Source organism: Hippichthys cyanospilos, chromosome 7 (assembly GCF_059441005.1).
Source record: "Hippichthys cyanospilos isolate Australia breed blue-spotted pipefish chromosome 7, RoL_Hcya_1.0, whole genome shotgun sequence".
NCBI classification, from domain to species: Eukaryota; Metazoa; Chordata; class Actinopteri; order Syngnathiformes; family Syngnathidae; genus Hippichthys; species Hippichthys cyanospilos.
The window spans coordinates 16,025,307-16,039,085 of NC_142375.1; the positions used below are offsets into that span (position 1 = coordinate 16,025,307).

At 38.5% G+C, this 13,779-nt stretch overlaps 1 protein-coding gene across 3 annotated transcripts; it reads left to right on the forward strand.

Moving 5' to 3' along the window:
* Positions 1 to 925: 925 nt before the first annotated feature.
* xpnpep1 (X-prolyl aminopeptidase (aminopeptidase P) 1, soluble) lies at positions 926 to 13,144 on the forward strand. Of its 3 annotated transcripts, none has more exons than XM_088420361.1 (21): positions 926 to 1,055; positions 3,016 to 3,140; positions 3,415 to 3,478; positions 4,099 to 4,203; positions 4,485 to 4,577; positions 4,826 to 4,969; positions 6,458 to 6,553; positions 8,505 to 8,535; positions 8,617 to 8,694; positions 8,783 to 8,993; positions 9,485 to 9,574; positions 9,946 to 9,996; positions 10,302 to 10,360; positions 10,560 to 10,637; positions 10,711 to 10,782; positions 10,849 to 10,909; positions 11,024 to 11,093; positions 11,782 to 11,955; positions 12,418 to 12,494; positions 12,585 to 12,683; positions 12,887 to 13,144. In XM_088420361.1, exons 2-21 carry the CDS (start codon positions 3,024 to 3,026, stop codon positions 13,004 to 13,006), a joined length of 1,890 nt encoding a protein of 629 aa, XP_088276487.1. In that variant the 5' UTR covers positions 926 to 1,055; positions 3,016 to 3,023; the 3' UTR covers positions 13,007 to 13,144. The 3 variants fall into 3 exon arrangements, with proteins under 3 accessions (XP_088276487.1, XP_088276488.1, XP_088276486.1); XM_088420362.1 differs by having other exon boundaries at positions 8,626 to 8,694; XM_088420360.1 differs by lacking the exon at positions 8,617 to 8,694 and having other exon boundaries at positions 1,016 to 1,055; positions 8,505 to 8,586.
* The last annotated feature ends 635 nt before the right edge of the window (positions 13,145 to 13,779 follow it).

A 13,779-nucleotide genomic window follows, 5' to 3' on the forward strand; every position in this document is an offset into this window, starting at 1 on the left:
ATAAATGACATGAATGGCCTTAGTATGTTTTTTTTTTAAGTTTCTCCCGCAAACATGGTCGTAACAATATTCTACCACTTGATAATCTTCTGCTCCTACAGAGTGATCAGCTCCTGATGTAAACAACACAGTGTTATTCTGAAATTATGTTCAATTGAGGAGCTATAAAAAAAAAAAACAACCAAAAAACAACCAGACAGTTAAGTGACGACTCATGGCTGACTCTCGTTGTTCCGCTGAGGGTTTTTGTTTTTTCAGGGTAATCTCATGTGGTCAACTTTAGCCGATGAATTGAGAACCCCTGATTTAAATAATGGAATACCATCTGTTATTGTCATGTTCTGTTGGTGTTTTGAATCTCACATTGCAAAAAGCAGTGTCGAGTGGAGAGCATGGCCAGGTTTACTCCGGTGGTGTGGGGCTATTGGGGCTAATGGAAAAAGACCATTAGTCTAGCTAGCTATCATCGAGGACCTCATAAATCCCACTCTTGATCCTGAAGCTGTCAAACTACAGAGCCATCTCCAATATCTCCTTCATCTCAAATCTCTTGAAAGTTTTATCCATCAACCTACATGAGGAACCAAAATCAATTAATCAATTTGAAAAATTCTCATCAGGATTTCTGGCAGAACCTACAGGCCCCTATATGTCCAAAACAGCCTTCCATCCTTCTCGCTCTACACTGGCCCACTGTTCACCTCCACATTGAATTCAAAGTCCTCCCTCACACCCACCTGCACTGTAACAAGAACCCGATTGTTATAATTGCTGAGCATAAAAGCACATCAGCACATCGTGGGAAAGCTTTTTTTAGCGAAATCTATAAGTATAAAACACACAAAAAATCGTTTATGAATGAAAAGAGAGAAACAAAAAGGAGGCGAGGCCGCATCCCTCCACAGCTATTGGAACAAGCTAGTCACGTGATCTATGACGCCACCAGCGCAATGGCTGCCTTGTGTTTGTAAACCAAACCCTAAAGACTTCTTGTTGACACTTGGGTTTTTTTCTACATAAGCGAAAGAACCACGTTCACAAGGCGAAAATATCGGGTGTGTACTCATTATTTTACCTACTGCATGTGGAGTTATTTGATTGTAAAAAGAAGCAGGAGTTCGGAGGGTGGCCCAAATCGAGTCATATGGCAGATGCGGGCTAGTTTCGAATGAGCTCCACGTTTGCTCATCCCACGTCTCTTACTTCAATTCAAGCGATTGTTCGTTTTGAAAGCAGATCCAGCGAATCTTAGAGGCGACATGCAGGGAGTTAGAAACATCCCGATGGCGTTCGGTTTTCCAAACACGCCCTTTCACTCGATCATATTGTTGTTGTACTGCTGGCCTTAAAACTAACTCACTCCGCCACATTGAATTTAATTTTCAGAACACGTGATATATTTTTTTTATTACATTGAGTATGCGAAACAACAACAACAACAGATGAGCTACAAAAGATACACGTTGTTCCATCAACGCCAACTTGCAAAGGTCAATTGCATGCGGAGCGATTAGCCAATGGTGAGGTTCACCGATGAAGAAGCCTGCAACGTGATTGGCTGTCATTTGGCAGCTTTCCCGCATTGAGCGTTCGTTATTGTGGCGGAGAAGTGAACCTACATTATTACGCATCATTTCAGATACAGCATTAGGTACATCTGTACGAATCTCCGATTCATTGCAATCAATAATGCTGTATAAATCGATTACATTATTGATTGAGGCTGTGGCAGTGGTAATCCTAAACGTCAGGTAAAGTGATGTAAAAATTCTCATCGCTTTATGCTGTATAATAATGACGTCATTATTACGACATCAGAAAACACAAAACGTTCCTAAAGCCACCATGCACGTGTCATCATGCACCATAACTGTACAGTGCTACAGGATTACTTTTGATAAGCGTTTTCACACATATTTTCCATTCCACAGTCAAGTGGATTTCATTGTAGGCTTAAAGGACCAATGTGTAATATTTAGACAGTCATTGTCATTTTAAAAGCACGTTTTAAATGTCATTAAAATGTGTATAAATATGTTGTGCGCTAATACGTTAATCGCTAATAATATTACATAGGGAGCGCCGTTCAGATGGAGGCTGTCATGTTTTTTGACCACGAACAGTGAAGGAATGAAGGCGAATAACCTGCGCCAGCGTTATTCAAATCATATTTTGGATGTCAGTTTGTGTCTTGTGTGCAGCCAAGTAAGTTTCTAGTTTGTATGCCAAACTAGGACTCTAAATTGTTTGTCAGATGAACGTTTTTTTTTTTTTTTTTTAATAATCATCTTTTTTTTTTTTTTAAACTGATTCTGAATTGTAGTAAATGACAATATTTATTCATATATGGATTTTTTTTTTTTTGGGGGGGGGGGCACTTCTATTGAAGATTACACATATTTAGATTGGGATAGGCTCCAGCTTTCACCCATAAATCCGATACTGTCAGAAAGGTATTCATGTTTTATTAACAAGCCCTGGAGATTTGCCCTACATCATTTCTTAAGGGTGTGTTTCCAAATTTGAATACCTACACCAGGCAAGCAAAATAATGACGTGTGTCTGACTACATATGGTACTTTACATAATTACAAAGTTCATCCACTCCTGTCAAGCACAACCATGCAAACTTCTGACGGAGACGTTTAAATACAGACTAAAATAAGCAATGCTTATTCAATAAAAAGATAATTATCACACTGGTTTGAGTATACTGTTTTTAAGAGTTCTGTTGCTGAATCAGCATGTCACAGGGGGTTAAAGATCAAGGTGTTACCTGTGAGCTCCATGTTAATAGACAGCCAGTTAGAGTGAATCACTCCAACAGTCGTCCGAAGTCTCCATGTCTTTCAAAATGTCTGGTAATGTCAATGCTTCCGATTTTACTTGAAAAAGACTTGATCATTGAAGTTTATTTTTGCTTGTATACTTTGCATGCATTCGGATACATAGCATAAACGCTGTTTTTTTCTTCCAGCCGAATGAATTAATTTTCTGCCGTCCTTGTCCATTCAGACAAAAGCATGTCACCAAAGATCACAGGAGAGCTGCTCAGGCATCTCCGCCAGGTGATGAAGAATTGTAAATATGTCTCTGAGCCTCTTCAAGCTTATATTATCCCATCTGGTGATGCCCACCAGGTAAATCATTTTTACTTCTTCACAGGTGTGTCACCTTTACTACAAATGACATTTTTTTTATGAACTCACAACAGAGGTGATTGTGTAATTCTACACCAGTTTTCTGCTTGTATGAGGTTTTAAACCAAATTATCGCTCCTTACCGCCCCCTGTATATTACAATGTGAGTAGGACAGATCGCTAAAGATGGCATACAGGCTGAGGATCGCTTTGCTCTGATTGTTAATTATGTGGTCGCCTCATGTTTTACGTTTGTATTTCCTCTGTCTTTAAGAGTGAATACATTGCACCATGTGACTGCAGGCGGGAATTTATCTGTGGTTTCAACGGCTCAGCAGGTATCTTTTCATGATGTGGGTTGTGTTTTTTTTTTTTTTTTTTTTTTTGTGCCAGTAATGAACAAGCAATGTTTGGAACGCTAGAGAAACTCCCAGACCTGCCTTGCAATTTTAATCACTACATTGAATGACTTCAGCTTTATATATCTTCAAGTATACTTTTATACTTATGGGAAGTATATTTGAATCCCATAATGAATGTTTTGCATTCTGATTTATGAGACTTTATGCATACTCAAGTATATCTTGTAGCGTGATTCTGACAGTGGAGTGATACAAGCGAAGAATTACTGAACTAAATGCATGTTACTGTCTCTGACGATTTTTTTTAATCCCCTATTGTACATTCAAAGACAATGCGGCTTTGTTTAACTTGCAGTATATTTGAATGGAATATTTTTTTAAGTAATTTTCAAAATATTATTCTATATTGCAGCTACACACATATATATATATATATATATATATATATATATATATATATATATATATATATATATATATATATATATATATATATATATATATATATATATATATATATATATATATTTATTTATAGACAACAGTGAGCTTGTGGTATTATATTTTGAATCATGAGTGGGTCTTGCGACGTACAGGTACAGCCATCGTCACAGAGCAGTACGCCGCCATGTGGACTGATGGGCGTTATTTCCTTCAGGCCTCCCAGCAGATGGACAACAACTGGACTCTAATGAAAATGGGTAATTTACAACCTCATGTCCATAAGTTAAGTCTCAGATTGTTTGGAGTCACTGCATTTACAAAGTCTGTTTGTTAGGGGGTATATATAACACTTGTGAATTAGAATGTACTGAACTTGAATACAGAACGATGTAGTTGCATTGTAGTACTATAAATCCATGTACAGTTCACAGTACACGAATTGTCACACCCCAGCCTTTATTGACAAAAGTATTGAAGCTTTTTGGAATAACTACAAATTAAGTATATTTCATGCCTAACTAATGCACTTTTTCAATAGGGCTGAAGGAGACGCCCTCTCAGGAGGACTGGCTGATAAGTGTCCTGCCAGAGAATTCCAAAGTGGGAGTCGACCCTTGGATTATTGCTGCAGGTGTTTTGTCATTTCATTTCACTTTTCAAAAATCACTGCTGGAGATCCTGAGGGTGCTTTGCTCAAGTAAAGTTCTCAAGCAAATAGCCCAATTAAAAATAAATAAATAAATAAAAAATCGATGCACATTGGCACGCTATGAATGAGGATTTGTTTCCAAACTTTTGACTCTTACTGAGTTTTAAACTTTTACATGACCTGTATGCGTTAAATGTGTTCTTTTTCTTCCTGTCTGCATTCCCTGTCAGATCAGTGGAAAGCAATGTCCAAGGCACTGACCAGCGCGGGCCACTCTCTCGTAGCAGTGCAGGAAAACCTCATTGATGTGGTTTGGAGTGACCGTCCACAAAGACCGAGCACACAGCTTCGTACTTTGGGATTGGAGTACACGGGTCTGTACAATATGCATCAAATAATACACTGTTTTTCCACCTTTTGCGAGGAATTGGTACCAAGCCCTGACTTAATGTTTTGACGTTAAAGAGTATAGAGTCAAGGTCTGTCAGCATCAAATCTTTTTCACTTTCTTTTTCTTGAGTTTATTTATCTTTTTATATGTTCCAACATTATTTCATGACAAAACTTGCGGGTGGAGCCGGCTGTTAGCTACTCCGATGTCAATAACTTCTTTGTTGTCATTTTCTTCTTGTTGAGCAGACTCAGCAGACATTTCTTACTCTTCTGTGGAAGAGTAACCACACATTATTATGTGGTTCTCTTATTAAGATTTAATTTGGTGTGTAAATGCTCAATGTCGCACTTGTATTACATTGTTTGTTTGAGTGCAGTGAAATAACTTAAGTGTGATAATGATCAGTAGTTGCTGCAAACTACACTCCTTCTGGTCTGGTGACTCGACCACAGACACTTAGCCTCGGAAGTTGAACGATGTACTCATGTCAGGATTTTGGGCTAATTTATTTACTCCAAATACTGAGACTCTGCTGCATGTTGTGACAGTGAACTTCTCTCGATTAATAATCTTTATCCTATATCCACTGCTGAAATCGCTGTGAAATGATTGCTTGAGGGCATGCACACCGGAACACAGCAATATGCCTATGGCACCGTGCAACCCCTGAAAAACAGAGGCTTTATTAAGAGATTTGTGTGTGTTTTTGCATGAATATGATTTGAATGAATAAATAGCTTGCACACAGTTGAGCAAAGCATTCTGGGATGCTCAAAGAGGTAACGGCATTCAAGTAACCATTGGGCACATAATTGAAAAGGGGCAATCTTACTCTGATTGGCACTTAGACAGGAAATCAAGGTTAGACATTAAGAAATAAAAAGAAGAGAATTTTCTGCTCATTTAGATGAGTATATGTGACACACATGAATTTTATTATTGAATTTTTATGTTACTCTATCTAAAAATGATTTCAGAGCGGTGTGTACTTGAATCACAATGGTTTGTGTATGTTCTCTAGTAGTTCTGATCGCTAATTGTGGTCTAGTACCAACCGAACACATTGAACATACATGCTGTTTGATATGTATGCTCCCTAGTGGAACTGATTGCTTATTTTTTGGGAGTGCGGGGGTTGATGAAGATGAGGGGGAGGGGAGCGATGATGACAGAGTAAATTACGGCTCGACAATTGGCTGATAGAGCGACGGACCAACGATTACAATTTTCAGCTTGAAAAAATGGCCGACTGACGATGACAGAACAGGGGCAGTGCACCGACGACTGACGTACCAGCAAAAAAAAAAGTAAACTGCCCACCTCTGCTAGTCTGGCCTTGATCTTTCACGCCGCTAGTCATGTGTTTTGTCTGATATTCTTTGTTGGAACTCGTCATACAAGAATTGCATTAAGTGATTATTGCAGATGAGATCTAGACCACATGATTACATTCTTTCTTATACTGTAGGTATGTCGTGGCAAGACAAGGTGACAGCGCTACGTGCCAAAATGACGGAACGAAAAATATCCTGCTTCATTGCCACAGCATTGGATGAAATAGCATGTAAGTATCTCAGTCATGCGAATCTCTTGAACTGCCGAGGTGTATTCTTCATTTGATTGGATTACTGCCATTGGAATTCAGGTTAGCTGTCGGGCTTTTTTCGGTGCTAGCGAAAGTGAAAAGATGTTTAGTGTCACTACCTATTGTATTTCTACTCATCATCTACTCATCAACATGATCCTGCATTAGAAAATTTTTATAACTGCCCCAAACCATTTACATGACTTTTATTTTTAGCTGATGGATATCAGTTGAAATAAATGTCCTTTTTCATTTAATTTTTCCACAAAGCAAAAAAAAAATAATCCTGAAGTGCAGTTATTCCTTAACAGCGGCGTTATTTTGTGCCATATGCAATGAATATATTTCCATCGATTTGAAGTGTACTGTAGCTGCAATAAAACCAGGTTGGCTTGATATAACATATAAGGCTTTAATTGAATAAAAATAGTGGTAAGACCAAAATAGTTTGGTTTTAATATTTATGTATGTTTGACATTGGGTTTATGGGTGACATTTTTGATGACTCTCACAAGGTCAATGGAATCAGGCGAAATTCCCACTGGATCTGAGCCATCTAGCTTTAATTGAAGTATTGGGACAGCACAGTACAAAAAGTTCACAGAAGCAGACGGGAGCTGGATTTTTCCAGTAGGAAAATATAAAAGGTATATAAAGTGAAAGGGGATTTTTTTTTTTTTTTCTAACAATGGTCCCACCTATGGGGGATGGAAGTTGACTTTCACTCCTGTGTCACTTGCTGGTGTAAATCAATAACTATGTAGCAGCAAACAGATTGAAAAAAAAATGTACATGGACAACTCGGTAAATGAAAAACCACGAATACTAGACTTTAAAAATAACTCAGCCTCGCCTGCATTTAATTAGATATAATTAAGATTAGATGTAAAACAAGATACACTTGCAATAACCATATTTTAAATCAAGAGAAGACAATCCTCATTAACTCTTGCCAATTTTTCACGCATGCGGCAGTGTCAAATCTCTTGCATACGTCAGCTTTGATTCATGATCACGATCCAAGGACCCAGGGGCGCATACCACTTCATGTCTATTCGAGCACCTTGTTGACCGTGCCTCAAGAGCCCAAAGGTCTGATTGTTGCTTGCAGTGTTCATGCTTAATTACAGTGATTGTGATTGTCATCAGCTTGCATTCAGACTAAATGGACATTGAAGGGGAATTGCTCAGGTGTCTGCAGAGGATCACTTATCATCATTTAAAATCAATTTGAATACAGAATTGCCAAAACGGAATTCATTTGAGTAGGCTAATACAAAAAGGAAGGTTCATTTATCACATATATACACTAGGCACAAGCATGAAATTACCATCACTTTTGAATCTTTTTTTGAAAATGGAATATCTTACTGTCACGATCGGATCTTTTTAAAATTGATGATCTTACAGATTATTCCATTGAATAATTGGGTAATCGCCCCTCTCCCTAAAACAAAATTACAAGGAGAACTGATGATTTCTTTTTAATTAATTAAATAATGTATTTTTTTAAATTTAGAGATTTTAAGTGTCTTATAGTTTGAAAAATACAATGATTACAGTTGAAAGCAAATTCACTAGCTGCAAAATGACTTAAGAAACAACCAAATCAAAATGTACTGTAATGTAGAAGTTGACAAGAATTGGACTGTGTTTAAGGAGTCTATGTAATAAATTGTAATCTCTGAATTGAATTTATTTAGCATTTCAGGAATAATCAAGCTCATCGAGATGCGCATGTATTATTACCACAGTTGCAGTTATGCTTATTTGTTCTCAATTTACTTAAGATAAACATAGCTAAATATCTCTTAATTACAGGCCTTTGAATGACTACATAGAAAATACGTGACGGACATTCTAGTTTTTGAATAATTCAATTTATTATCAATCATTTTGATATTTATGGTGGTTTTCTTCTCTTGTCCAGGGCTGTTCAACCTCCGTGGCGCAGATATTGAGTATAACCCTGTCTTTTTTGCCTATACTATTGTGGGCATGAACACAATAAGGTTGGTATACATTTTATTCATTCATTTAAGTTATTGCAGGTCTTTTTGGGAGCACAAAAGAAAAGCCCTTAAAATTGTTCATAGCTTTAATATGAGAGAGGTTATGAGGTGAGTTTCTGCATTAAAAAATGATCCAAATTCATTGAATTAATAAAATACATTAATAAAGAGGATTTTTACTTGAATATTTCTGCAGGCTTTTTGCGGACATGAAGCGTTTAGCCGAGCCAACACTGAGAGAGCATCTGCAGCTGGACACGCCCAGCAAGCCTGAAATGCATATTCAGACGTTCCCATACGAATCGGTCTTCACCGAGCTTCGGGCCATCTGCGCCACGCTTGGCCACAAGGACAAAGTGTGGATCTGTGACAAGGCCAGTTGTGCTCTCTCGCAGGTTATCCCCAAGGTGAGAGAGTGCATAGGCAGTATTTTTTTTTTTTTTTGTGCTAAGAAGGAAAAGCGACTCTTGAAAATGGATGGGCGGATGGATGGAAACAGAACTACTTAAGAAATATGTATATTTACAGTTATGGCTAAGGATGTTAAAAGAAGCTGCATATTTGCTTCCATGAAGACTTAGTTTGACTTTCACGTGATAGCCGATAAGAGGTTTGTTTTGATTTGATTTGCAATGCCGGTTCAGATTACAATCATTATCAAAGTATTTGTGCCTGTACGAGAACAAACACATTCACAGACATCTCGGTTTCAAGGAACATACATTCATTGCCTCCCAATCTTCTCAGCATGATCTAGTAAAAGGTGTTTGAAAAAATTGCAGGTTTCGTAGAGTTGTCTGCCTTTACAAAAGCCACATTTACATCGGCATTATCCAGTGCCTCTAATTGTAATTTAATCTTTTCAAACAGCGACAGTTAAATTTTGCTGTGTGTACAGGCACACAGGTCACCCATTCCTTATACCCCTCTCTGCCTGGCCAAGGCGGTGAAGAACAGCACAGAGATTCAAGGCATGAAAACAGCCCATGTAAGATCATCTGGCTCATTTCTAATCCCAATAGTCATCTAGTCATTTTATATAACCATCCCTTTTTGCACAACCATGCACACCTGTTTTTATTTTGTGTTTTGTTCATAGATATTGTCAGATTTTACAGTTGTCTATTTTTATATATATTTACTTTTCTTTAGCTCATTTTTACTTGCCACTAAGGTTAGAGAGTCACGAAATTTCAATTCTCTGCCTGTCCTTGCACATGTGGTAGAATTGACAATAAAGCAAACTTTGAACTTTGAACTTTGAACTTTGAATAAATCCGCGTATGCATTTACTTTCTAACATAAAACGCATCCATTTCTTTGTTTGGGTTGCATAAACGTTCTTCTTCTTCCTAACAGATCAAGGATGCAGTCGCTCTGTGTGACCTCTTTGCTTGGTTGGAAAAAGAGGTAGTTTTATCTTTTTTTTTTTTTTTTTTTTTTTACTTTAGCTGAAATACTGGGTACGTTCATAAGGATCCTTCACTCTCTACCGTGAGGTGGAGGCTTAATATTTCTCCACTGTCAGTTTGACATGTTCTTTTGAACTTTCCGATTCGCTGTTAGTTGTCATGCTTGAACTGAAATACAATACTTGCATGTTTAACACCTCCTCAGTAAACAACAGTATATGTTTCCCCAAGGCATAACCTGGGGAAACATATACTGTTGTTTACTGCATTTACTGTGATTTTGTCATCTTAATCGTTTTATAGATTCCAAAAGGCAGTGTTACAGAAATCTCAGCTGCTGACAAGGCTGAGGAACTACGCAGGTGATGCTTGTTTTTCACTTTTTTCAAACAATGAAAATTCAGTGAGACCAATTTCATGTTATGCTTTACAAAGCTGTCTCATGAAAGGCTCTCCTGGAGTTCTAGCTTCCTTTACAGAATGAAGAAAGCCTTCATCATGGATGAATGGATGGAAAAACGGACGTACAAATGGAAAAATTGTGGTTTGTCTTTTTTGCAGCCGACAGAAACATTTCGTCGGCCTTAGCTTCCCTACAATCTCCAGCGTTGGACCCAATGCAGCAATCATACATTACAGGTCAGAAAAGGCACAGATGCAGGTTTGCTTTCTTCTGAGTTTGTAATACAAGTGACCTGTCTTGTCTTTGTAGGCCTCTGCCTGAGACCAACAGGACGCTCACCGTCAATGAGGTTTATCTCATTGATTCTGGAGCTCAATACATGTAAGCTAATTGTTCACACGCTGCAATATGATTGGCATGCGGTTTGACTTGTCTGCTCTCTGGCAGTGACGGAACCACAGATGTCACCCGCACCATGCACTTTGGAACACCATCTGCATATGAGAAGGTGAAGTTCCCTCTCAGTAGTATTTCACATGCCATAACCTAATTCCGTTACTATAATTAAAGCAGGTTCATGGTTGTGTGCCTGACATGACACCATTTCTTTGTGTTCTTCAAGGAATGCTTTACCTATGTACTCAAAGGACACATTGCTGTCAGTGCTGCGGTTTTCCCCAATGGAACCAAAGGTACCACTTCAAATTGAGTTTGCATGAGAACTTGTTCAACCCACACATCCCCCACTGTTTACTCCTGTTGTGCTAGTTTGTCAGGTATTAAATATATTAAAAAGAAAAAAGAAAGTTAAGAAAGCTCCAGTGGTCTGTCAAAGGGGCCACAGCTAACAAAAAATAAATAAATAAAATAAAAACAATTCTCATATGCATAGTAATACTACACAATGAAATTCTTATTCTGCTCACTTCCGGGAGCCGACAACATTCCACAATCGAGCAAATAATAATGTAGGCAATAAAACAGTCAAAGAATAATAAGGGCAGTAATAATGAACCACTAATAAATGAATAGACTTACATTCTGAGCATATTATAGAGTGGAAAAAACTGTATGCGTATGAGGATGATTGTGCAAAATATCAAGAGGTGCAAAACATGATGTATTTAGCAGCTTTCCTGCACTCTGCAGGTTTTGCAAGAGGCATGTGTGCGTGCAGTAAACTGACTGATGATGAGTGCGTGAGGGATTTGATCAGAATCCGAATGTGTCACTTTTGCACAGGCTGGCATATCCGCTTCACTCAAGAAGTCCCGGTTCAGTTTGCATTTTCTCCCCATGCTTGAGTATCCCAATGTATTCTGCCTCAAAGTCAATTGGAATAGGCTGACCGCTCGAATATTGTCTTCTTTCCAATGTAAGGCCACCTGCTGGACTCGTTTGCGCGAGCAGCCCTGTGGGAGTCAGGCCTCGACTACCTGCATGGTACAGGTCACGGCGTCGGCTGCTTTCTCAATGTACACGAGGGGCCCTGCGGCATCAGCTACAAGACATTCGCTGATGAACCTCTTGAGGCCGGCATGATAGTCAGCGATGGTATGACTCGACACCAATTGTTTTGGCCACACGTATGTTAATCACACAGTTGCCTTAGAACTAGGACCATCTCCTGCGTAATATATTCACACTTAACACAATCCAAGCATTTTTGGCAATGTGATTCTGATTTGTGCCATTTGAGTTTGATTTATGAAAAAGATTTCCCCAAAATAAATAAAATAAACACGTTTAGGCGGTATCTGGAAATGTTTTAACTCTAGTTGCAAGGACAGGGGATACAAATTTACTACATTGACACAACCGGGATCGAGCAAAATAAGTTGGGTCGCTGTCTTGTTTATTGTTGTTTAACTGTCATCACAATAGCCTTTAGCATACGCTAAAGTAAAAACATAACTGGTTGTGGTCACCCTAAATACTCATATGCTCATTTTTATGTTTTTTTTTTTCCCCCTGTTATTTTAAATGCACTGTACATTTTTTTCTTTTAATTCGTAGAACCAGGTTATTATGAAGACGGCGCTTTTGGTATCCGGCTTGAAAATGTGGTTCTTGTTGTGCCAACTAAGCCCAAAGTAAGACTTTCAACTGAAAACGAACCAAGTTCTTCTTTATTTGGATGAGCATGATTCAACTATGACATTGTGTTCTTTTCTCTCCTTTAGTACAATTACAGAAATAGAGGTAGCTTGACCTTTGAGCCCTTGACTCTAGTTCCTATTCAAGTCAAGATGATGATCACAGAGCTGCTCACCCAGAAAGAGGTAAACATTACCCACCATGTCTAACACCATTTCACACTCATGAAAGAAATTTGTCACAAGAAGGACATATTTTCCTCACTCAGCTTGAGAAAGTTCAGCCTCAGGATTTTTTTTCCACTCTAAGACCTGTAGGTTTTTTTTTGCTTTTTTTTTGCTGTGCCGTGTATACTAAAAGGACATTTGTGTGTCTTTGTGCGTGGCAGCGGGACTGGGTGAACGAGTACCACAGGACTTGCCGCGAGGTTGTGGGGGCGGAGCTGGAACGTCAAGGCAGAAAAGAGGCCCTGGAGTGGCTCATCCGAGAGACCCAACCCATCATGTGAGGGACCACTCTGGCCTGGAGTACTGTGCCACCCAGTGCTGTGCAGTGATCGTTGTTTATGTGTCTCAAATTTCACGTCTCTTCTTTTTTTAAACACGACATCCTATCAAGAGTTTTATTAAACATCAGTGAAAATTAATTGATGTCTTAGTCGTCTTTCGGAATTTAACTGCGGTCACGAAGTATAGCTGAGCTTTAGCTTTTTTCTTGGTGTTAAGGATTAAAAAAGATACTTACAGTAGATTTGATTGTGTGTGGCAACACTGCTGTACAGAAATCCTGCTTTTGAGGTATATTGTGCAAAATGTGTGACACAGATGAATGGTTTGCATAACGGTTCTAAGACTGGGGGTTCAAAAATGGATAGGACCATCCTGTGAGATTTTTGCATGTTTTCCCTCTTTCTAAAAACGCGCCTGTTAGGTTAATTGAAGACTAAATTGTCCGTGCTTCTCACCCAAGGTCAGGTGGCAGAAGGCTTCATTTTGCCCGCGAAAGCAATGAGGATAAGTAGTATAGAAAATGTATTTATGGCTAGTTTACTGCACATTAAAATGTTGCTCCCACAATAGTTTATCAATATTAGGAAAAGGTCTTAGTATGATATTGTCCATTTTTACTAAAATGGTTGTTATATTTGGCTGAGGGGCCTGGCTTCAAATGTATACAGGTGATGCAGAAAGCTGATCACTCCCCTCCTTACACTTTTTTTTGTCTGGTGCTGTCAGGAGATTTTAAAAAAAGATCTGCAATGCATTGATCTAAATAATATTT